Source organism: Peromyscus leucopus, chromosome 20 (genome assembly GCF_004664715.2).
Source record: "Peromyscus leucopus breed LL Stock chromosome 20, UCI_PerLeu_2.1, whole genome shotgun sequence".
NCBI classification, from domain to species: Eukaryota; Metazoa; Chordata; class Mammalia; order Rodentia; family Cricetidae; genus Peromyscus; species Peromyscus leucopus.
In genome coordinates, this window is record NC_051080.1 from 41,958,639 (window position 1) to 41,982,680 (window position 24,042).

Sequence of the window (24,042 nt, forward strand, 5' to 3'; positions counted from 1 at the left end):
CTACCTCCCAGAAAAAGATTCCAGTGATAATCCTTGATTTGGCAGTGTAGAGGAGGCCCCCTCTTCCACCTGTGAGCCTTTCCTGGGTCTTCCTCAGAACCTCCTGTGTTCAGCTAAAGTAGTCCTTGAACAAACACTATTCTCTCTCCGTTGAGGACAGCCTCTGTGCCCCAGCCCTCCGCCCTGCATAGAGAAACCTCGTCTATCACAGTCATGGAAACTTCCTCCTCCCTAAGCACTGGGTTAGGGAGGACTCCTCCTTCCAGCCCCTGAACATCTGTGCACAGATGTGAGCAGGAACACAGATCTGGGATCCAAAGCCCAAATTCACATGTTGTTGCTTCTAACCTGGGCAAGGAAGCTGGCCCTCCCTGTGTGTCTGGCTGCCCACCTTCAAACTGGGAATGATAATTTCTGTCTTCCAGGGTCCCTGTGTCACACAGGAACATATATTCATAGGCAGGTTTTGAAAATGTGGAGTGGACCTTCAACTCTCTCACACCCCTGTCTGGTCTCACTCCTCAGCTTACGGCTGTTCTTCACTGAGAGGCCCACAGGAAGCTCCCTGTATTGGTGTCTGGAGACCAGTCTCCCAGGGACAGGGTCGGGCACACTCTCCTTGCAGGGCTCAGGGATACCGTATTCTGGAAGTTGGCAAGCTCAGTAGTCCACACACTGCCCTAGGAGAGGCCCTTGTTTCTAGCCATGGAGAACACTGGGTAGAAGCCACAGCCTTAAACCTCAGGGATCCAACTGGCCACACTTCCAGTCCAGCTACCAAACGCCCCCAGCCCTGAAGTCCTAACCCCACCCCTAGTGTCCAAGTCTACTCAGGCAGCCATGGCAAAGTACCAGACTGTGTATTGTCTCCTAACCACAGAAACATCTTTCTCATAGTACTGGAGGCTAAAAGTCTGAATGCAGGATGCCAGCGTGGTAATGCTCTGGGGAGGGTTTTCCCCCACCAATGTCTGTGTCCTCCTGGAGGAAAGGAGATGGAGACAGGCAGTGAGTGAATGAGCTCTCCGGTATCATTTTAAATAAAAACACTAGTCCTGGGCTGTCAAGGTAAAGTGCCTGCCATGCAGGCCTGCTGAGCTGTTCGATCCCTAGAACGCACATCTGTACAAAGGGAGAGGGAGAGAGCTGACTCCAGAAAGCTGTTCTCTGACCTCGGTTTGCACTATGGCATATGAGCTCCTCATACACTTTCTGATGGTGATGGTGGTGATGACGATGGTAATAATAATAATAATAATAATAATAATAATAAAATGATAATAAGAACGTTATCTGGGTCCCATCCTTGTAAACCAAACCTAATTACTTCCCAAAGCCCTACTCCAAATACTATCATGGTAGGGATTAGGGGGCCAGTTTATGAATTAGGGATTAAGGACACAGTCCAGTGAGCAGCATGAATGAGGGGGAAGGACCTCCCTTCACTTCAAGATGCCCCGGGGTCCTCAACTTTAGAACACATGAGCAGAATGCGATGGTCTGGAGGACATCTCAGTGTGGCTGCGTCTCGGTTTAGAAAAAGGCTTCTGCAGAGGCACCAAAGGGTCAGCTGCCCCCGTTGAAACTGTCATGTTAGCAGGTGGCCTTGGGTCACCTTCTCGGCAGACCGTCTCTATGGCCACATCCCTCTGGGGTCGGGTGTGTTTTTATTATATCATATATGGAATTCAGAACAAGAACCAGGGCTGCTATCTGTCTTTGCTGCGAAGTCTGAGTACACTGGACACATTACTCCACAATTCCTGCAACCCCCACATCACACCTACAACTCACCTGGTATATAACTGAGATGTGGGAAACACAGTTTGTTCGGTGCATCAGGACTCCAAAAATCTGAGCTATGCTATGAAACCTCTAGCCATCCTGGTCACAGATGACAGACCCCATTCACAGTGAGGCTGTAATTAAATGTGTGACCTGCCTCCTACCATGGGAACAAAAAAGAGAAGGATTTCTTTTCTTGTTTTTCTAAACTTCTTGGTTTTTTTTTTTGTTTTTTTTTTTTTTTTTTTTTTTTTTAGATTTATCTACTTATTTTATGTATATGATGCTCTATCTGCATGTATGACTTTATGCCAGAAGAGGGCACCAGATCTCATTGTAGATGGTTGTGAGCTACCATGTGATTGCTGGGAATTGAACTCAGGACCTCTGGAAGAGCAGCCAGTGCTCTTAACCACTGAGCCATCTCTCCAGCCCCAAAAGGCATCTCTTTGAGCAGAATATGTTTTCTTTTTTCCTGCTTCCTGAGACTTCTAAGCCTCCTACCCCATTCTACTTCAGCACTGACCAGTGGTTGAGTCTGACTCATCCCTTCCCTGGCTGGAGTCTCAACACTTGCTTAAACTAGTTCTTTGTCCTTATTCTCTCAAGTCTTTGCCTGTGGTTTCTCAAGTGCTGGTGACTCCTGGAATTGAACTAATTCAATTTCTACCCCAGCACTGGTTAAAGTTTCTCTGGAAGAGATATGTAAGATGTATCACCCAATCTGGTTGGTGACCACTGGGATTCAGGCAGAACTGCCCCAAGAACGGTGGAGTAGGGGACTCTCCCAAGTCCAGGGAGAGATGTTTAATCTGACCGTAGAGACTCAATCAGGAGAGACAGCCATAAATTCCACATAAGAGCTTCCCAGACCCGGGCAGCAGCACGTGCAGGTCCATGATCTGGACAGGGAGGTCAGTCGACTGAGTGCCAGAGGAAGCCACAGGAGCAGGTGGGAACAGTCACCTGCAGCATGGAGAGTGACAGGAAAGTTTCTGGAGCCGATCTTGATCAAACTATTAGTCCCTAACCAGACTGACTAACCCCATGGAGCTGGAATGACCAGGAAACACCGAGGGGACAGATCTGTGACCTCGGTCAGCCAAGCCAAGCCACATCTTCAGGTTAAGGAGCTTTCAGAAAGTCACTTCTGCTTGCTGACCAGCTATTTCCTCATCCCTAGAATGGAGTTGGACCAGCATCTTTCCAAGGTCCTTTCTAGCCTCCAAATATAGATAGTAGTGGGCACAGGTCACCAGTTCACAATTGTTTGCTAAACAAGTACAGTTGGTGTGCACACTATTTCCCCAGGCTGGTGGCCGCTCTGGTGGGGAGTCAGAGATGGTGGCTGTTTTTCTTTCTTGAGGAGGCACTGAAGTGTGTTCCCACAGTGGAGTATCATCGGCTCTGGGAGAAGCTGAGGACAAGCTGGTTTCCAGGGGTACAGAGGAAGCACTAGAGCCTGTAGGCAGGAAGTGAGCTCTGTACATGGTTTAGCTTGCTGAACCAGCTGGGCAAACTCTTCAGATCTCTAACTCCATTCAGCTTTGTTGACTGTAACATACTTTTCTTTCTTGGGCTGGGTCCACTCCCTGTTAGCAGCTCTCCTCAGCAAGTATCCCACAACTTTGGCATCGCCAACATCTTGGGGTCTCCAACACAATCTAGATTTTGCCTTCACAGCTTTATGCAGTGGCCTCTCTGGGCCCCCATGCAGGGACACTCTTGACACATGCCTGGCCTGAGTGACTTTTCTTAGCTGTGGAGGGAGATTCCACAGCCCCTTTCTTGTATCCTTGACTCTAAAGCCAGAACAGATGGCCAGAGCTGCCAAGCTCTGTTGCTTGTTGGGGCTGGAACTTGACCCCCCCCTTCAGTTACATCGGCAATGGCTTTCTGTAGATGGTGGCCTCCATCACTGCTGAAGCTTTCCTTTAATTCCTCCTCACAAGTTGGGAGCTTAGCTGGGTGGGGTCTTGCCCTGAGGTCCCCACCCCTTTATTCTTTAAACTTTTTATCTCCTTGAGCACAGGACTTAGCGCCATTACACTTCCTGTGCTCCTTTTATACTCAAACTGTCCATTTTATATTTCTCTTTGTCTAGCTTACTCCTTTTCATCATATATCTGCATAAGAGTGATTACTAATAACCACATGGCACAGTTAATATTAAGCTCTCTTAAAACCCCCTCTGTCAACACCATTAACAAAACTCTTCAATTTAGCTTCAGGCAGATTTTTAAGACGTGCACAAAAGCGGCCACAGTATCACAAGAATGGTCTCTGGGCCACTTTCTAAGGAATCCTCATGACCCAGGCCATCACAGTCTCCATTGCTCTCCGCACCACTGTCTTCTGTGCTCCTACTAATATGTCCTGTTAGGCCCTACTTACAGCATTCAACTGCTTTCCTAATCCAGAGTCCCAAAGTCCACATTCAGCCAACAAACAGCATGGCCAGGCCTGTCACAGCAATACCCCACCCCTAGTACCACAATCCACAGGGCAGTTCCTCATTCTTCTTATAGCTGTGTAATGTTCCATTCATGTGGCCTGTCCCCTTTTCTAAATACTTGGGTTGACTCCCGCTTTTCACCCTTACAAACAGTGATGCCGTTGTTAACTTGAAAGTACATTCCTTTACATGGAAAAAGGGCACCTGCAGAAGGGAGTCCCTAAGAGAAGCTGCTGGGTGAAAGGTGCATTCTGTAGCACTGTGGACACTGCCAGGCACTCCTCCATACACAAGCGTGCCCTTCAGTACAGCTGACTTTGGAAGCAGTGTCTGTTTTGCCTCCAATGACTGACTGAGAAGTCACCCACTCTGCTCTGGATCGGATGCCCTGAGGGGATGAGCAGAGGAAAAGATAAGCTTGAAAACTCTTCACTTACTTTAAAGCATGCACACATTAACAGTTGCGAGGAGAACCGAGGAGCTGAGCTGGGCTGCTGGCACGGCATATAGCCACGGATGAGGACATGACCCTGTGGGCACGGGCTTTCCCATGGCTGCCCTCTGATAAAGAGAAGTGCCACCTGACAGGCACAAGCTTGGGCTGTTCTGGCTTGAGCAGTCCAAGCCTGCGCCTTGGGTATCTCTATTGAGGAAGCCCCTAGAATCTTCAAGAGGACAGCTTGAGCTGTAGCTCAGATCAGGGCTGGATGGAGAGTCCCAGACAGAAGAGTGTGCTCAGAGGGTTTGCTCTGGATCAGGGCTTGGCAAGACTGGCCTGAGAGGGCTTGTGCTATTTTATAACCTTGGAAAATGGAGTATTCTTACAAATTCATGGTGAAGGAGTGGAAATGTTGCCCTCTGTGCCAGCCAGCTGTTGGTGCTCTGTATCACTCAGTGGTACTTTTAACTATGTGAGAAACTATTCCAGCCACAGGGAAATGTTCTGCATTAATAATGAGTCCAGAATGTGCCCAGAGAAGTAAGTCACACTCAGAGCAAACCAGAGTACCCAACTCTGCTTAGTCTCCTTTACAGTTAAAATTCCAGCTAACATCATTTTCCCATTGTTCAAAGCTTCTGGCAGCGTTCCTGCCCAAAGAAATGCAAATTTCCCCTCGAGTCTGAAAGCTTAGCAGATGGGAATGTTGTGTGCAGTTGGGAAAAGTCATGGGCTTCATTACCAAAAATTAACATCTTTCATCTGGTTCTTCCACTTATTAGCAAGTGGTCTTGGCTAGCTGTAATTAGTCTTCCTCAATGTTAGTTTCTCCTGCGGTAAATGGGAGTAACTGGCTCCCTTAACCAGCCTGCAGAGTAGTTCTGAGGACTCCTTCTCAGGGAAATGCTGCACTAATGCTTAACAAAAGAAGAGTAGATGGTTCTTCCTGAGCATAATCACCATGTGCCTTTAACCACCTTCGTGCACGTCCTCTGTTGAAATCCTGATCATTTTCTGAAGGGCAGGGTTAGCTTTCAGTTAACTGTATGGTTGTCATAAAATGTCACTGCACCAGTCCTGTTTCAAGCTTTGAACCGTCCTCCTGGTTTTCACAAGTGCACAAACCTTCTAGTCCCCAGAAGCCACCCAGCCCTATAAACAGTAATGCTGTCCTTCAGTAGTTCAGTCCAGTGACCTCCGAGTCATTCTTGACTCTTCTGTCCTAGCCATCCATATAAAGGTGGACCCTTCACTTCATGTGTTGGAAAGAACAGGAGTTGACACAAAATTACCCTTTAGATGAGCTTTATTAGGAGAGATCCTCATGGCCACAGGCAGCTATGATCAGGCCAGGACATGGGAGAGCATTAGCAGACAGCCACACCAGGACGGAGAAGCTGCTGGGAGAGAGCCCTCCATTCTAAAGAACAAAGGGCATTCTAGTTCTTAGAGGTTTTCAGTGGAGGTGGCCCGCCTCTGTACCATGTGATCTAGCTGGGCCTGGCATTGACAAAAACAGTTACAGTTCAAGGGCTGTCTGTGGTCTGGGAATCGGGGTGGCTGGGCTTGCTCACAGTTCTAAGAGGGCAGGAGAGAACTACCAGGGAGACAGGCTTCAGGGAGGAGTGGCTGTTTCTGGAAGGCAGAGAAGGACAGGTAGAAGATCTGTGATCTAACATCAGTCCCAATCATAGCCAGTTCAACCACATCATCACCAGTGTTCTGGGCCAGCGGGATCATGGCAATAGGCTGTACCCATCCCCTGTATTTCTTCTCTACCCACACCATTCTGTGCTTTCAAAACGCAGCCCAGACTAAGGGATTCTACTGCTCAAAACATCCTGTGACTGTTCCTCTCCCTCAGACATGTCCTGCCTAGTCCTACCATGCTGGGCTCTGTGCCTTCTCTGCGACATGGTGAACGTGCTCTTGCAACTGCAGTGTGCAGATGTTCCTTCTTGCCTAAAGACCAGCACTCACCTCCTCTCCATCTCCAGGGCTAAGATGCCAAGCCCCAACCCAGCAGCGACTCTCTGTCCCTCTTGTCTTCTATTTCTCCAAGGCACTTTCCTCCCCACTAAGAAGACATGCTTGTCTATTGTTTGTCTTCCATGCCCTCATATACTCCTGACACCCATCACCAAATGCAAAGTCCCATGGAAGCAAAACCATTTTTTTTTACTGGTTGTTCTGTCCTTAGTGGCTAGAACGATGCCTGGCCCACAGTAAGAACTCACAACAAATCTGCTGACTGTCTAGGTGTGCTCAAGTTTACCTTAGCACTCAGGAGGCTAAAGCAAAAGATCATGAGTTTGAGTTCAAGCCCAGCCTGGGTTACATAGGGATATCCTGTCTCAAAACAACAGCAAAGAGCTTTGCTGACTTTGAATAAATGAATGAATCAGCTAAGTGTTCTTCTGCATACATATGTAGATCCATAGGAAAGTTGGTATTAGACTTATTCTCTCATAGTCATAGACATTTACATCTCCTTTTGAAAACTGTCTTCTGTTCCCTTTTTCCTATGGAGCTGGATATTTTGCTTTATGTATGTGCTTTGTATATATTAAGAATTTTTGCTCATAGATACTTTCTATCCTGAAATGAACTGTGTGGGAAAAGACACTGTTTTAACTTAAGATGTCTGCAATGTCTTTTGTGAATGACTAGGTCACTAATCTATGAGTAATTTTCTTCTATTTCTGTATTCTAATCAGAACTGGACTCTTGTGCTTTGGGGGACCATGGCTGTGAACATTCATGTGTAAGCAGTGAAGACTCATTCGTGTGTCAGTGTTTTGAGGGTACATCCTCCGTGATGATGGGAAGACCTGCAGAAGTAAGTTTGCTAGTGCCAGTTCATATGGCCATGCCTGAGACCCACCATGCCAGCTTGGTGTGAGACAATTACTCTCAACTGTCAACATCACAAAATCAAATGCCATGTGTCTGGATGGGACCCCGGGACAGAGAAGGGGTGCTACATGAAAACAAAGTAACTATATATAATGATATGTTTTAGTAAATAATAACCGTCAAGCCAGGTATGGGTTGTGTGCTTTGATTCCCATTACTCAGAAGGCAGAGAGAGGTAGGTGATCTCTGTGGACTCAAGCCCAGTCTGGTCTACATAGCAAGTTCTAGGCCAGCCCTACAGAGTGAGACCCTCTCTCAATAACAACACACGGCAATGAGCCTGGTGATATACCCCTATAATCTTGGCTACTTAGAAGGCTGAGACAGGAGCATGGCAAATTCACAGACTTCCTGGGCTATAGGCAATACTGGTCTCACTAAATTTAGTGAAACAATGTCTCAAAATAAAAAAAAATAAAATAAAATAAAGTAAAAATGGAGGGCTAGAGAGATGGCTTAGTGATTAAGAACACTTGCTGCCCTTCCAGAGGACATGAATTCAGTTCCTAGCACCCATATCAAGCGGCTTACAGGCTCCTGTAACTCCAGCTCCAGGGAATCTGACACCCTCTCCTGACCTCTGCAGGCAACTGTACTCATGTGCACATACCCATACACAGACACACAAATAAAAATTAAAATAAATAAATGGACTGGGGATGTAGCTTCATAGTTGAGCATCTGCCAGGCACACACAAGGCTCTGGGTTAAGTCTACAATACCCCAATAATAACAATAACAATCAAAGCGGAGTGTGCAAATCTGGGCAAATGGTTCTCATCTCTGTCAGTCTTCTTTTTCTCAGACTTCTCAAAGCTCTTCCCAAAAAGCTGTGAAGAAAAGATGAGTACCTGCAATCATTACTCTTATTTCCAGACAGGAACACCAAGATTCCAAGAGGTTATGTGATTTTCCTAACTCATAGATTATACCAGGGACAAAGGCAAGTTTAGATCCCAGTGCTGCTGATCTAAACTGAAGCTTTCTCCTATGTAATCCTACACTTGGAACCAGAGGCCATGTCTGCAAACAGCTGAGGCAGAACCGATCCTGACACCGAGGTCATGCTGGTGAGCGGTGACGGCAATGACACTGAGCAAGTCTGAAGATTCGGCCCAACCCAGAGCCACCAAACCTTACCCCCAGTTTTTCCTTCCTACTCAAGTGGCACTTGAGTCCAGAGGCCAAGATGGATGGATCTTCCAGGGGGAAGTCCAAGTAGACTTTATGTTGATGCAGTCGTTTTAATCACTGTATTCTCCTCAGGGAAAGATGTCTGCCAGGCTATAGACCATGGCTGCGAGCACCTCTGTGTAAACAGTGGCGAATCATACATCTGCAAGTGTCTGGAAGGATTCAGGCTGGCTGAGGATGGGAAACACTGTAGAAGTAAGTAGCTTGTGTGAAGAGCCTTTCTCCTGTGGGACACTGGGTACAACGCTTCACTTACTCCTCAGTCTTCCTTTGTAGACTTCTTAACGTCACAAACTCGGGTTCCAACTTTGGGTGCTCTGAAAGTGTATCTAAGGCATCAAGTCAGGAACGTCTCAGTGGCAGTCCCAGGTCGTCAGGCTCTTTGCTTCTGTGTCCCCTCAGCCCTCGGCCTTCAGCACGGTGGTTGGATGGGTGCGCAGGGTCTAGTGTAGTGCTTCACAAGTCGGTGGGCAGAATTAGACTCAGCGGTGGCAATGACTACCAGGACCAAAAAGATAATCCCAGTGCTTTTCCTTCTAGGCAGACCATGTACGTGCGGTGAAGGGGAGGAGGGGGCTGGAGGCAGGCTCAGGGTTTCAGTGTCAGGAGGGACTGCAGAGAGGGCTCGGTTGGTGAAGCGCTTGCTGCAAGAGCACGAGGACTTGAGTTCAATCCCCGGCAGCCATGGAAAAGCAAGAGTGGTGGAGCACACCGGTCACCTCAGTGCCAGGAGGGGGTTACGGGAGGGTCCCAGACACTTGCTGGCCAGCCAGCCTAGTTGAATTGGTCAGCTGCAGGTTCAGTAAGAGACCTTGTCTCAAAAAATGAACTGAATAGTGACTGAGGAAGACACTGACCTTTGGCCTCCACAAGCATGCACACATATGTGAGTGTGTATTGCACACACACACACACACACACACACACACACACACACACACACACACACACACACAGATTCTCCAGAAAAATAAATAATAGTGCTTATGTGCTGGAGGCACATGTACATGCATGTTGTGCCTAAAAGGAAGAAAGAGGGAGAAAAAGAAAGGGAAATTCATTTCAAGGAATTGGCTCATGGGATTGTGGGGGCTGGTGAGGAGGATGTTTGTAAGGAAGGCTGGAAACCCAGTAGAACTGATGTTCAGATGAAGAGTCTTCCCTTCCTCTGGGAATCTTAGTCTTTAACATTAAGACCTTCAACTGATTGGACGAGGCCCACACACACTACAAAGGGTGGTCTGCTTTACTCAGAACTGCTGCCTTACATGTTAACCTCATGTACAAGGTACTTTCGCAGCAGTCTCTAGACCTACATTTGACAAATCAGCTGGCACCATAACCCAGCCACAGTTCACATAAATTAGCCGTTACGCCACCCAAAGCAGCTCAATGAGGTAGGGATTGGAATACAGGCATAGACTTTCTCCCCGTTCTAGACGGTAGTCCTCTTTAGGGGCTGGGGGTTGATAATACCTACTTGGTTTTGACACTGCTGTGCTGTTCCTTCTTGGTTAAACAAAGTAAGTTCATTTGCTTTTGAGGTTGCTTTGTGGGCAGGTTTCGCACAGACTCCCTTGAGAGCACGGGGCATTCCACGTGTCAGCAAAGCTAAGTAGGATGGCTCGTCAGGCGTTCTTCGGCAGGGGCACAGCTTGTATCTAGTGAGAGGCTCTGTGCCTGACCACCAGCCGCACACTGCACACTGTGTTGCTTCTTTCCTGGAGACCATGCTCCACTCCTCCGCGTGTCTGCCTGAGCCGCAGTTTTCTATTGAGTCAGCATGTGTTTTGGTCGATACATTGAACAGTTGTGTGAAAGGCATTGTTTCTAGCTTTGCACTTTGATCCCTAAATTAAATCTCAACAATTTCCCACTTCCTAGATGGATCCATAGTCACAGATTCCAATTTCACGTAAGGTTTCTCCTTTTAAAGGGTAGATGAAGCCAGGGTGCCTCAGCTGTGCCATCCTCCGGCTGGACACCTTGGATAATTCAGTCAGACTCATGGCATTCCCGGTTCCATTTATTCCCTGTGTATACCTAGCCATGTCCCTAGAGTGTTGTGAGGATTAAAGGGTCATAACTACTTAAGGAGTTCAAATTACTTCACCTGTGAGACATGCTCATTAGACAACCACATGGGATATTCGGGCTCTCTACTAAAAATTCAGAAGCTAAAGCTTATCTAGTCATTCAAAATCAAGTGACAAGTCCACCCGAGCCAGGAGGAACGAGAGTTCTGAGAGAAGCTGCTCCGTGGCCTGCAAAGATGAGCGGTTTAACAAAGCTGGACTCTTCAAACAGCTTACTCCCTTGCTCTCCCCTGGCATGACTGTTCGCACCGGCTTATTTCTACATAATTGGTTGTTCACATCCCTGAATTTTCCCCAGGGAAGGATGTCTGCAAGTCAACCCACCACGGCTGTGAGCACATATGTGTGAACAACGGAGATTTTTACACGTGCAGGTGCTCAGAGGGGTTTGTCCTGGCTGAGGATGGGAGGCGCTGCAAGAGTGAGTGACCTGAACCAGCTCTCTGCTTCCGTTTTGTTTTGGGGCATTTTCAGACCCCTTAACCCTGCTTCTCCCATAAACATAGATGTGTACACTGACAGAAGACAGGGCTAAGCTCAGCAACAACAGCCAGAACAGTAAATGACAATGGCTGGCTCTGTTCTGTAAGCAAGGGATATATAGAGGGTCCAATACCCCTGAATCTGCTGGAGAGCCACATGCATGACACCTGAGTCTTCTCTGATTTCCTTTCCATGATTAAAGAATCAATCGAGTAATGAGAACAAGCACTTAATGAAGAGAGAAGCCAACCCCGATTCCCACACACATGTGGGCACTCACAGCATTTTCCACAGGCCAACCATACAAGTTTTTTGCATATATGTGTCTTTACTTGCTTTATTATTGTGCTTCACTTTGAACGATTAGACAGCTGCTTGGTATATAAAAGAGAATATTATAATAACATACTGTAGACCGTTTGAGATGAGATCATTCATTTGGGATTGCTACAATTCTCTTATGCAGCCCCACATAACAAAGTCTCTTGGCATCCAAATTGCTACGTATTTGCATAAACTTTTTCTCTTTTTACTGTCAACCATCTAAATTGCCCAAAAAGCTTTAGTATGGGTAAAGAATTCAGTGATCAAACATTTTTAAGTCTTAATAGGTCAGTAGGGTACTTATAAGTGTGCTGCCTAATGGATACCACCCTGTTCTTTTATTCTGTCGGTAATAATGTATTGAATACCTATTGCATGCCAAACTTTATGGGCACAAAAATAAATGAGACACATTATCTCCTAAAGAACAATTCAGATGAGGGGAGAAAGACCCATTGTTAAATAATTGTCCCCCTAGATGGATACAGCACATTGGACTTAAGCAACATGTCAGACATTTTGTGTTAGTCATTATCATAATCCTGCTGTGTCCACTGCCTTGCATAAATTAATGTGTTGGGGGTATTTATTCAGAGAGTAGCTGAGACAAGTTGGGTTACCCTAGAAGCTTCTTGGGAGAAGTAATGGCTGAGGAAAAATTAATCATCTCAACTGTCAGTCAAAATACTGTATATCAATATTGTGTTTATCTGCCTCCCACAGCAAAGCAAAAAGAACTGCCTTGGTATATTCTAATCCCGTGGTTCTCAACCTGTGAGTAGCAACCCCTTTAGGAGTCAACCGACCTTTTCACATGGGCAAACAGATATTTACAATTCATAAGAACAGCAAAGTTACAGTTATGAAACAGCAACAAAACTAATTTTATGGTTGGGGTCACATGAGGAACTGTATTAAAGGGTCACAGCATTAGGAAGGTTGAGAACCACTGTTCTAATCCTTTACCATACTGTATGCACAGTTCCAAGGACTGACTGCTGGCAGTCAATGTGTGATTTCCTTTACAGTGTGTATACTGTGTATACTGGGTAACTTATTTAGGGAAATCACTAGTGTTATTAATTGGTGACTCAAACATAAAAGTCATCTGGAAACCAGTGTTACTTGTGATGTCCCCACTCGTCAGTGAGCGAGCTGAGGAGCAAAGACAGCTCTCCAGACTCAGCCCCGCCTCCGGGGAAAGCACACTTTTCTGTACTCTTGCATGTACGGACCTCTGACTTTGTACCATGTCACCTCTCCTTTTGTTCCTATAGGATGCACTGAAGGCCCAGTTGACCTAGTCTTTGTGATCGACGGATCCAAGAGCCTCGGCGAAGACAATTTTGAGATTGTGAAGCATTTTGTCACTGGGATTATAGACTCCTTGGCAATTTCCCCCAAAGCTGCTCGTGTGGGGCTGCTACAGTATTCCACACAGGTCCGCACAGAGTTCACCTTGAGGGACTTCAGCTCAGCCAAGGACATGAAGAAAGCTGTGGCTCACATGAAATACATGGGCAAAGGCTCTATGACCGGGCTGGCCCTGAAACACATGTTTGAGAGAAGTTTTACCCAAGTAGAAGGGGCCAGGCCCCTCTCCACACGGGTGCCCAGAGTAGCCATCGTGTTCACGGACGGACGGGCTCAGGATGATGTCTCCGAGTGGGCCAGTAAAGCCAAGGCCAATGGTAATATGGGGTGGAGTTGCAGTTTATATTACTCAAAGTTCAGGACTTTTAAATCCATAACTGGCCTTAGAGGTCAGAGTGTTTGAGTGCAGAAAGGCTTTCTGATAACTGCCATTAAAAATACACCTTGACTGTACTGCCACCTAGAGGCCATAATGGGACCCCGCAGATACTAAATAAAATGCTTCTCACAGCCTGAGTAATAGGATTTACCAGCCAGTCAGTGTGTGACTACCAGTAGAGAGATCACCTCAGCCCATGCTATTAAACTACAACTGGTCCAACGCCCTGGTATGTTCCTTCCAGAGTCACCCAAAGAATTTTTTTTAATGATTTCTGGAGGCCGGCAAGTTAACAGCACTTCCAGAGGACCCAGGTTCAATTCCCACCACCCACATGGCTGCTCACAACTATCTGTAACTTTAGTTCCGGGGCATCTGGCACCCTCACACAGATATTCAGGCAAAACACCAATGCACAAAAAAATTTAAAAAAAAAAATGATTTCTGGTGGCAACTTCACTGACACAAATACACTTTAAAAACAACAACGACAACAAAAACCAGGATCTTGGTCCTGTAGGTGAACTCCATTCCCCCTCACAGAAAGGCTAATGGTTCCCAACCAATCCATTTTATTGACATTTCTTACCTCACTGTTCACTTAATTTTTCCTTGCTCAAGAGAAGGATCCCTGGGTCATCTGAGTGGTTTGTAAAACTGGTTGTTCACTCAAGACTAGCTTGCTAGAGCTCATGTCTAATCCATAAGCTCTGCTAGACTACCTTCTTAAAAAGTACGAGGGAAGAATCTTTGCCTCCTAAAACAGATTAGCCTTTTACTAGACTCAATAAAACTAGCCCACCTTACACCTCCTGCAAATTGCCCAAAGGCTGGTTGGCAGGAGCAGACATTTAGTTGTCTGAATCAGCAAGGTTTATCCAAAGTAACATCCTCCTAATGAATTCAGTCTCCCAGGATATGGCTGATACGAGCTTAAACTAGTCATTCCCCCTTTGTGGGAAACCACGTACACATCACTGGCGCCCAGACAAATAAGCCAAACTCAGCTATTCATATAGACTCAGAACAAGGTGTCCCCTCACCCCCTGGCTTTCAGGACCATTCTAAAAAGCACTCTTAAACCTCTAGTGTGTCAGATTAGCCAAAATAAGACATCAATGCTGAAAAGTGGAAGTACAACAGAGCTCAATTGTTGTTTTCCTTTCAAATGAGGCAGTGGAGTCTAAAGACTAGCTTGATTTAGAAAAGGTTTTATAGCAACTTCATATCCCTTTGAAATCTAAGAAAGATGTTTCTTCTTTTTCCTGACTGGGATTTCCGATGGTCTGCAGACTCACTCACTCCCCTTTCTGCTCAAGATGATGCTCCCTAAGAGAGGTGGGCAGAAGGCAGTTCCACTGAACCCCAAGACAGCTAAGATTCTTCTTTCAAGAAGAAACCATCCAAGAACTCAGAAGGCTGAGGCAGGGGAATTACAAGTTCCAGCCCAGCCTTATCTATATTATAAGAGCCCGTCTACGGTTCTTATTCGGCCTGCCTGGAATTCTCCCAGGAAACCTCTCATTTTAGTAAGCTGTGAGACTTTTCCCTACTATCTAGAAGGCCAATTCAGGAAAAAGCTGCACATTTGTTACCTGACCCCATCTAGAGCTAATCAATAGCTGTCTACCCTCTTCTATATGCTGCATCTCTAGGATCTTTTGTTCATAAGTCTGAAATACCAATGCTGAAAAATATAGAGAGGTGTTGGCATTGATGCTTCAAATCACATCACTTAATATCTAACTGACTTTGGGCATAGCACAATGTCCAGACGCTGGGAATGCAACTGTATCTTATTCTAATTTCTGCTGCCCAGGTATCACTGTGTATGCTGTTGGGGTAGGAAAAGCCATTGAGGAAGAACTACGGGAGATTGCCTCTGAGCCCACCAATAAGCATCTCTTCTATGCCGAAGACTTCAGCACAATGGGGGAGATAAGTGAAAAGCTGAAGCAAGGCATCTGTGAAGGTATTGCAGAATGTATCTATGGTTGACCTTAGCCACAGGGCAGCATGAACCTAGAAAATCCTCAAACCATTCCTTTGGTGCTCAGAAAACACCTCCTTGCTGACCAAGACAAGTGATACCTGGAGACACTACGGCCATTTAATGGAAGAGAGGTGAAGACAAATGTGATAGCTACCATGTCTTGAGCACTTAGCCTGTGCTGAACAGCATGCTAAATGCTAACATGTCTTTCTCAACCCTCAAACCCTAGAGAAGTGACCATCTAGGCAGGGAGCCACTGTTAAAGAAATCAGAAGTACTATTTCAGAAAATTTGTGCAAACAGATATCTATCCTTTTGATTTCAGACATTTTATGTAGTTTTTGCAGTTCACTAATTAATCCAGTTATGCTTACACATAGGAATTCTACCCATTTCCCCTTTTTATTCACATGCTGAGTTCAGACACCCTTAAAATCCAACCTAAATGATGCCTTATCCCTCTAAACACTGGGGTGAAGGGAGATCCAGGGGGAAAGCCTTCCAAATCCCCAAGGGTGGAGTGTGCTTTGCCTTTGGCGCTTTCATTCTCAGTGAAATGTCCAGGCAGGGCCACAGGAATCACTGGATCTTTTAGCAACTTTTTTTCTGCCTTACCTACTTGACATGACACAGGGAGGGGAGCATTCTTTAGATGTAATTTAAGTCTCTTCAGGGAGGTAACTGCTCTACCATGGCCATATATCATCACAGAATCTTTTGGTTACTAAGTAACACCAAAGGACCCTGGGTTCTGTGTCCTAAAGAGCACGTGTGAAATTGTCACTCCTTTTGGCCATCTCTTTCCATTCAGCTCTAGAAGACTCTGATGGAAGACAGGACTCCCCAGCAGGGGAACCACCAAAGCAGGTCCACCAGCCAACAGGTGAGCTTTCGAAGGTAGTGTGGTCAGCCTTCACTGGAGCCTTCTGCCTCAGCTACCCTTGCAGATACAAGTTGTACAGTGACAGACAGGAAGGACTTACTCTGTCCTTTAAACCGTATTTGGTAGCTACCACCCCTGTTGACAGTCTAAGTCACAGTATGTTCCAGAGCAAAGCGTGGCTGCTTTAGACCACAATAGTGTGAAGCAGGTTTGAATTCAGTTTTCTCTCTTTACAGAATCTGAGCCAGTCACCATAAATATCCGAGACCTACTTTCCTGTTCTAATTTTGCAGTGCAACATAGGTATCTGTTTGAAGAAGACAATCATTCACAGTCAACACAAAGACTCTTCCACTCGACAAAATCTTCAGGTAATCCAAGTGAAATTATCACTACTACATAAGCTGCAGCAGCCTTCTGGTTTGTCAGCAGACTTAGCTTAAAGAAGTAGGAAACAAAGGGGAAACTAAGTAAATAACTAAAAACTAAACTAGGAGAAGCAGTAGTAGTCTTGACCTCTAGTGTACAAAGAAAGCCTCTTCAAGTGTTTGAAGCCACCACAGCTCTTTCCCAGCATTTACTTCCCTGGATCTGGATGCATGGAAAAGGCTGACCATTTCTTTCATGGTTTCCTGTGTACTGACTCAGTCTGGTTATTATGTGTCTGGGAAGTGTGGTGAAAGACAGAGGTGAACTCTTTCCATCTGCTTTCTCAGGAAGCCCTTTGGAAGAAAGCCAAGACCAATGCAAATGTGAAAACCTTATAATGTTCCAGAACCTTGCAAATGAAGAAGTAAGAAAACTAACCCAGCGCTATATCCTTTTCCAATAGGATGCTCTGAATGTAATGCAAAGAATACTAGCAAAACTTTACAAATCACTGTGGATTTCATCACAAAGCTAGCAATACTGAATCAGAAGAGGCCTCTTCTAGAAAAGGCAGCCTGAAGGTGTTTGAGATTTAAGGTCAAGCCAAGCTTAGTGGCCATGGTCAAGCACTTGGTTGTCATCTGCTAGCTAGTATAGGAAGAGTAACATTAAAGCCAATTAGGCAGTATGTAGTGGGGAGGGGGAGAGCACTTAACTCTATACAAGGATAAACACTAGGAATGAAATGCCTCAGAGATCTATGTCTAGGCAGAGTATGTTGTAGAATGAAGAGGCTTCAAGCTCAGTCTAATCTCTAAACCCTCAACCCTAACCACACAGAAGCTGCATGTGTGTGCAGATTTTGAAGAACTGGGTGTTCCCCTTTTCTTCTTGGCAGTCAAGATCCTTTGTATCAACACTCTAGATGAAAATTTCTACCAAAGGAACAGGCCCAGTGACTCATTTAAGCAGGAATGCATGGGGATGACAGAGTGATTGGTGCTTTTACACAGTGAACACACTGCCAGCTGCTCTGAACTTAAAATTACAGTAAGCTTACGAAAGCTGGCTGATACAGATCTCAGTGAGCATCAACTAGCCCATAGAGAAATGGCTTAATTCTGAACGACCGACCCCTGTGCCAACAGGTTTACTAAGAACAGCACATAGCAATTCTGTCGGGGGTTGGGGGTCTGGTTCCCTATGTGGAGTTTTGTAGATTAAGTCTTCGTGACAGTAGACAATACAGACAAAACTGGACTGTCACTCTGCCATGGGGTCAGATAGGAATTAAGGGGCTTCTACAACTTCTCCCTGCCCCACTCATAAAGTGTATTTATTAAGAAACTACATGTAAAAGAGAATAAATTCATGGCCACTCACTCCTTAGCTTTTGGCCTTACCTACCGTCAATGAACCCCACTCCCATGCCCTTTACTCTGTAAGGCATAATCCTTTCATTTTCTTTACATCTCCCAAATTATCAGTTGCAGCTCCCAGAGAGGCACGATGGTAAATTATAAGCAACATGGGTGTGTTAGAAAACCTTTGGAAAATCTTGGGGAAAAGCCAAATTCAAACTGATCTAGCTTTGATGTTTTAAAAATGAGCTTAACATGAACTATTTTTTTATATTGTCTTAATGGCATGTGTTAAATAAATTACTATAAATGTACAAGGGCCTTTAAAGACCAGTTTGTTTTTAATCCCAACTCATTTTTCTGTAACTTTTTTTTTTCCCCCGAGACAGGGTTTCTCTGTGTAGTTTTTGCGCCTTTCCTGGAACTCACTTGGTAGCCCAGGCTGGCCTCGAACTCACAGAGATCCGCCTGCCTCTGCCTCCCGAGTGCTGGGATTAAAGGCGTGCGTCACCACCACCCGGCCATTTTTCTGTAACTTTTAGTAGTCGAATCAAATTGTACTTGATTGTAAGCTAAAACAGGCATCCAGATTCCTCTTCCTTAATTTGGGATTTACTAGAAGAAATGACCCAAAGAATGGAGGCCTTGGAAAACCGCCTACGATACAGATGAAGACTGAAATGCTTTTATGGATTTGTACATCATCATAAAAAGATTTCAAAAACAGTGGTGGAGCCTCAAAGCTCACACCATAGTTAACTCTGTAAGCTGTAAAGCAAAACACAACCAGTACTGAAGACAATGGACTGCTCTACAACAACGAGAAAATGGAGACACAGAGGTGTCCAAATTCGATATTGGGGGAGGTGGGGAATCCTTCTGAACTCTCAAAAGTTTACTATGAGAATAAATAAATTGTTCAGTGTTCTGTGATGTACTGTGGGTATGATTCGCTTCTGCCTCTTCCTGCCTTAGCACTGAAATCTCATTTGACAACTGAGTCTCAATTCTGTAGAAAACTGACTCCATGAATTGCTTTTTTTGTATTGGAATTTACCTTGATATATATGGACGTATACTTAAGTCATAGGACCTATGTTCTGCAATAAGTTGAATTCTTACACAATATTAAAATTCACCACTACAGAAAATGGTGTCGAGTAAAATTCCTAGTTTAAATTTGAGGGAGGGGTGGGGTGGGGATTCAGCTCAGTGGTAGAGTGCTTGCCTAGCAAGCACAGGGCCCTGGGTTCAGTCCTCAACTCCTTAAAAAAAAAAAAAAAAGACAAAAAAACCTTGAGATAGGGTCTTGCTTTTTGCTGAGGTTGTAACTCAGGATGCCTCGGTGTACTGGGAATACAGGCACTTGGCACCAAGCCCAGCCTCACTGTAACTTTAAATGTAAAATAGTCATAGATGAAAAAAGGCCAATATAACAGGAAAAAAGGGTTTAGATAACAGCTTTTTAAAAAATCTCATCAGATCAATACAACCACTGTCTGGCTAGTGGTGGTTACCAATGTAGAAATACAAGCTCTTGCACACTGCTAGCAAGTGCAAATTGGAACTATAGCAGCTGTTACACCATTTGCTATCAAACCAAGTGTTTTGTTTTTTTTTTTAATCACATACATATAGGAGAGACCTGCAGAGGATTGTCACTAAGCAACAATTAGAAATAGACTAAATATCAGAACTGCTTCACAGCATAGTCTATACCACAGAAATACTATTCATTTACAGAAATTCCCCAAATCCCTACCAAGCCATGGTGAATCCCAAAACTAAGTTGTTTTTTAAAGCAGGATCTCATGTGTCCTGGGCTGGCCTCAAACTTACTGTTACTGAGAATGACCTTACATCCTGATGCTCTTGCCTCACTCCTGAGTACTGAGATTACAAGAATGTGCCACCATGTCCAGTTTACATGGTGCTAAGGACTGAACCCAGGGCTTGTGCATGTGAGGAAAGCACTCTATAACTGAGCCACACCCCGGTCCTGAGACCAACTTTAAAAGCCAATGACAATTTGGGAGACGGGCAGGCATACCATTTTGAGTTCTGAGACTGATCTACAGAGAACATCTTAATGAAAAAAAAAAAAATCCAGCGACAAAGTCTAGCCTTCCAGTAACACCTATGAACTAACATGCACAATTAGCTATTCAGGGACATATGTATATTAAGTACAGGGGAAACTCTGAAGGTCTTCTTACAGGGGAGCTGAGCAGAAAAATATTTCCTCTGCCTCAACCTTATCTGGAAGGGTGTTTATATTGTAACTCAAAATAAGTGTTTTCATTACAAAGTATTATCTGGATGACAAAGACTGAGACATAAGCTACTCCAGTTGGCTGTTCCGTTCACGCTCCCCCTAGTGGTAGAAAAGTATCCCTACCCCTTTCTCCTGCTTGGTACCATGCAACACACTGAAGAGCTTGGAGGAGTGGAGGGGGAGGAGTCTCCCCAGACCTGAAACCAGTGCATCACTTTATAGATCAGGGACTGGATTCAACAGTTGTTTGCTGCCAAACTGGGTTCCAAGTTCCCACATCAGGCAGCTGTGCTCAGTTGCCAGTAACTCCAGCTATAAGGGATCCAACGCCCTCATCTGGCATGCTCTTTAAAAAATTACTTTGTCCGTTTTGATGTGTGGTGCTTGTTTGCTAGTTCCTCATGATAGTTTCAATGTTTAAATTATGTACAGTTTAATTTCAGATACTTAGCTTTGCTACTGGTCTCCATCAAGTGTCATCAGCATTGCTTTTGAAAACTTAGGCATTCTGTGTTCCATTTCACTGCTGATTCTGTAAGCCTGTAGTATTCTGTAATATCAGGTTCACAATGCTGTCTTGTTGGGTTGTCAGAGAATTGAGCACATTAACATTTAGCAAAGCTCAAAACATTTCCCTTTTTGTTTTTTTGAGACAGGGTTCCTCTGTGTAGTCCTGGCTGTCCTGGAACTCAAGAGATCCACCTGCCTCTGCCTCCCTGGGATTAAAGGCATATGCCATCACCTGGCAAAACATTTCTCATATACATACTTTTTTTCTTTAAAAGCAGGGCTGGAGAGATAGCTTGGTGGTCAAGTGCACTTGCTGTTCCTGCAGAAGATCCAGATTCAGTTTTGAGCACCCACATAAGTCACAACCATCTCTAACTGCAATTCCACGGAATCCATCACCAGCACCTGGTGCACTAAATTCATGTAGGCAAAACCCTTATACAGAGAAGTAAATAAACCTCTGTGCTGGAGATATGGCTCAGCAGTTAAGAACACTGTTCTTGCAGATGATCCAGGTTCAGCTTTCCAGCACCCACACAGCAACTCCCACCTACTAACTCGTCCTGGGGAGTTCAACGCCCTCTACTGGCCACTGCAGGCAGCAGCAGGCATGCTTGTAGTGCAGACCTAACAGCAAGCCTAACACTCACACACATCAATCTTCTAAAACAATTTCAGGCACATGTGTAAGTGAATGCCATGTATGCCAAGTGCCCACAGATTCTAGAAGAGGGTGTGCAACCCACCTACGCCCATCTCCCGCTACCACACACACATTTTAAATGCTCAGTTATTAGCTGTGGCATTTTTATTCTTCAGCAAGATGGGGCTTAGGTGGGTTTATACTGAGTAGATGAAGACAGAATGAATTCTTTGTCTTGACTCTGAACCAGATGGGAGATATCAAATTAAATCGTAAATGTATATAAGATATTGAAATGTTACTATTATCAAGACAAAATGTTTGAAAAGTTCTGGACTAGATCATCACAAGTATAATGGGGACCTGTTTTAGCACCAGAAAAATATTCACTCAAATTTTTATGTAGTATCAAGTTGAAAATGCTGAGTCCCTAGGTCTCTAGGACCACAGTTTAGTGAGAGGCAGATGTGACTAATGCTATTAAAAAAAACAAAAAACAAAAAGGCTCAATTTTAACTAGGTGGCACCTAGCCTCAACTGGACTGCTGGACCTGTCCTCAGATCAAATACAGGTAAGTCCAGAATGGGAGCAGGAAACCTGCCACCAGGGGCAAAAGCACAGCAAAGGTCCAGAGAAAACCTTCCCATGAAACATGACCATCTTCCACATTGTACAACTAACTCCATTCATGACTTGCCTAAAATCAAGTTTGGTTTCTTCTCCACACACCACCATTGGCTGTTGCCACCATTACACAACTGTAATTCTTAAAAACTGTTTGAGCCTATATAACGGCTTGTCTCATGAGGAAGAGAACACCGGAATAGGTTAGACTTTCTTGCTATAGCAAGCTCAAATTGTGTCAGATAGTTTGTTCATCTGCCACAGAGTGTTGCTTGCAATTTTTAACACACTCAATAACCAACTTCTTTGGCACTTGTCTCCACACCTAACAGGAGTCCACTCGGCTAGAATTCCCTGCAATCCCTCATATTAAAGCAACCCCACTGAAATCTTCATTTTCATTAGAAAAGAACCCCTTAGAATGCCAACCTTTACCATCCCTGATGTAGCAGCACAATGGCACTTCATCACGGCTCCCCCAGACACACCCCAGTAAGGTTTCCTATCACCTAGCTTTAAACTGTCACTTTAAACCATCCTTGCAGACATGACTAGACAAAAGTATGTATAAATTAAAAGCCAAATCTTTATCTTATATCATATTAACACTACCTACAAAGCCCTAGAAACCACGGTTAAAAAAAATTCTAAATGCCTGCAGCCAAGTTACAACATACAAACTACATATATAGTACATCAGTTATTTGTGCTTTGAAATTCTTCAGTACACCATACATTAAGGAATTAAATAGGAAGTAGTTAATTTGGAGGGGAAAGTAATTCAAAAGAGCATGAAAGGTCCACTGTAGGAGACAAACACACTAACTTTAACCAAGACACTGACACTCTGAACCATGGAAATAGCTCTAAAAAGCACACCTAACCAATCTGCATACAAGATCTAACACCTGATTTTGAGCACACCAGTTTAAGTATGTAAACACCAAGAAATGAGAACACAGGGTTGGGGATTTAGCTCAGTGGTTCGGTCCTCAGCTCTGAAAAAAAAAAAAAAAGACTCAGGTCATCAGGCTTGTGTGACAAGAAAACAAGAATTGAAAACACTTAAAATTCTCAATTCAGCCAATACTTCTTAACCTGGAAACGTTCTAGTTTAAAGTCAGGGGTGGGAGGTTGAGGGAGAAGTCACCATCTGGGGGTGTTGTTGCAACAAGATGGATGAGTCAAAAATGAGAAAGGCTGGTTCTTTACAGCCTCTCCCCCGTGACCTGCTGATTACAAAATGAGACAGGACAATGAAGCTCAGTACAACCACCTTAGGTTAACTTCTGAAACTATTTAACTTGTTACCCTGAAAGAAACCAAACTCCTCACCTGTCAAAAGGGGAGACACACCCAGTTATGTAGCTATTACGGATAGTCAACTTTGACTCCGGATAGTATAGAGAAAATATCCTCGGTGGATAGGAGAGCCTAAGAAGGAAGCCTTTCTGATACTCCTGAAGCTTCCTTCAAAGGCTTAGATTACATACAGTATACATACCAAGCCCATTTGGTTCCATATATAACAGAATACCAAGTCATATTCTCCCCCAAATTAGTTTGAGTCTCCCCCCCCCAAAAAAAATATTAACATGCTTAGGATAAGGGTCATATGGGACAATTTTGGGGACATTCACTTTTTAGAACTGAAGGATATAAAACACACCTGGACAACCTGACACACTATGAACTAAAGACCAGGCTTATTCTGAAGTTGTACAAGCTTTCTTTCCATAAGCTCAGGGAAGGGCTTTTACAACATTCCACTCAATCCCCTTGCAACACCAATGCCTCTCAAACACCGAGACCAGAGTCACAAGCCTGTCATCACAGGGCTGGGAAGAACAGCTCAGTGACAAAGCATGTTCTGTGGAAGTTTGAGGGCTGAAGCCCAAACCTCCAGGATCCATGTAAATAAATAAATGGTGGATGTGC

At 44.7% G+C, this 24,042-nt stretch overlaps 1 protein-coding gene and 1 non-coding gene across 2 annotated transcripts in view; one reads left to right on the forward strand and one right to left on the reverse strand.

Moving 5' to 3' along the window:
• Positions 1 to 18,984, forward strand: part of Matn2 (matrilin 2) — a 149,024-nt gene extending 130,040 nt beyond the window's left edge. Inside the window, 10 exon segments of the mRNA XM_028884461.2 lie at positions 7,397 to 7,477; positions 7,480 to 7,518; positions 8,862 to 8,984; positions 11,184 to 11,306; positions 12,970 to 13,383; positions 15,265 to 15,417; positions 16,250 to 16,321; positions 16,558 to 16,692; positions 17,038 to 17,136; positions 18,668 to 18,984. Of these exon segments, the coding sequence (XP_028740294.1) occupies positions 7,397 to 7,477; positions 7,480 to 7,518; positions 8,862 to 8,984; positions 11,184 to 11,306; positions 12,970 to 13,383; positions 15,265 to 15,417; positions 16,250 to 16,321; positions 16,558 to 16,692; positions 17,038 to 17,136; positions 18,668 to 18,723 (1,295 nt within the window). The 3' untranslated portion in view covers positions 18,724 to 18,984.
• A 3,269-nt stretch (positions 18,985 to 22,253) lies between these two features.
• On the reverse strand, positions 22,254 to 22,378 carry LOC114703654. Its single transcript, XR_003736160.1, has one exon. It is a non-coding gene; the product is annotated as a small nucleolar RNA SNORA28 (small nucleolar RNA).
• Between the last annotated feature and the right edge of the window lie 1,664 nt (positions 22,379 to 24,042).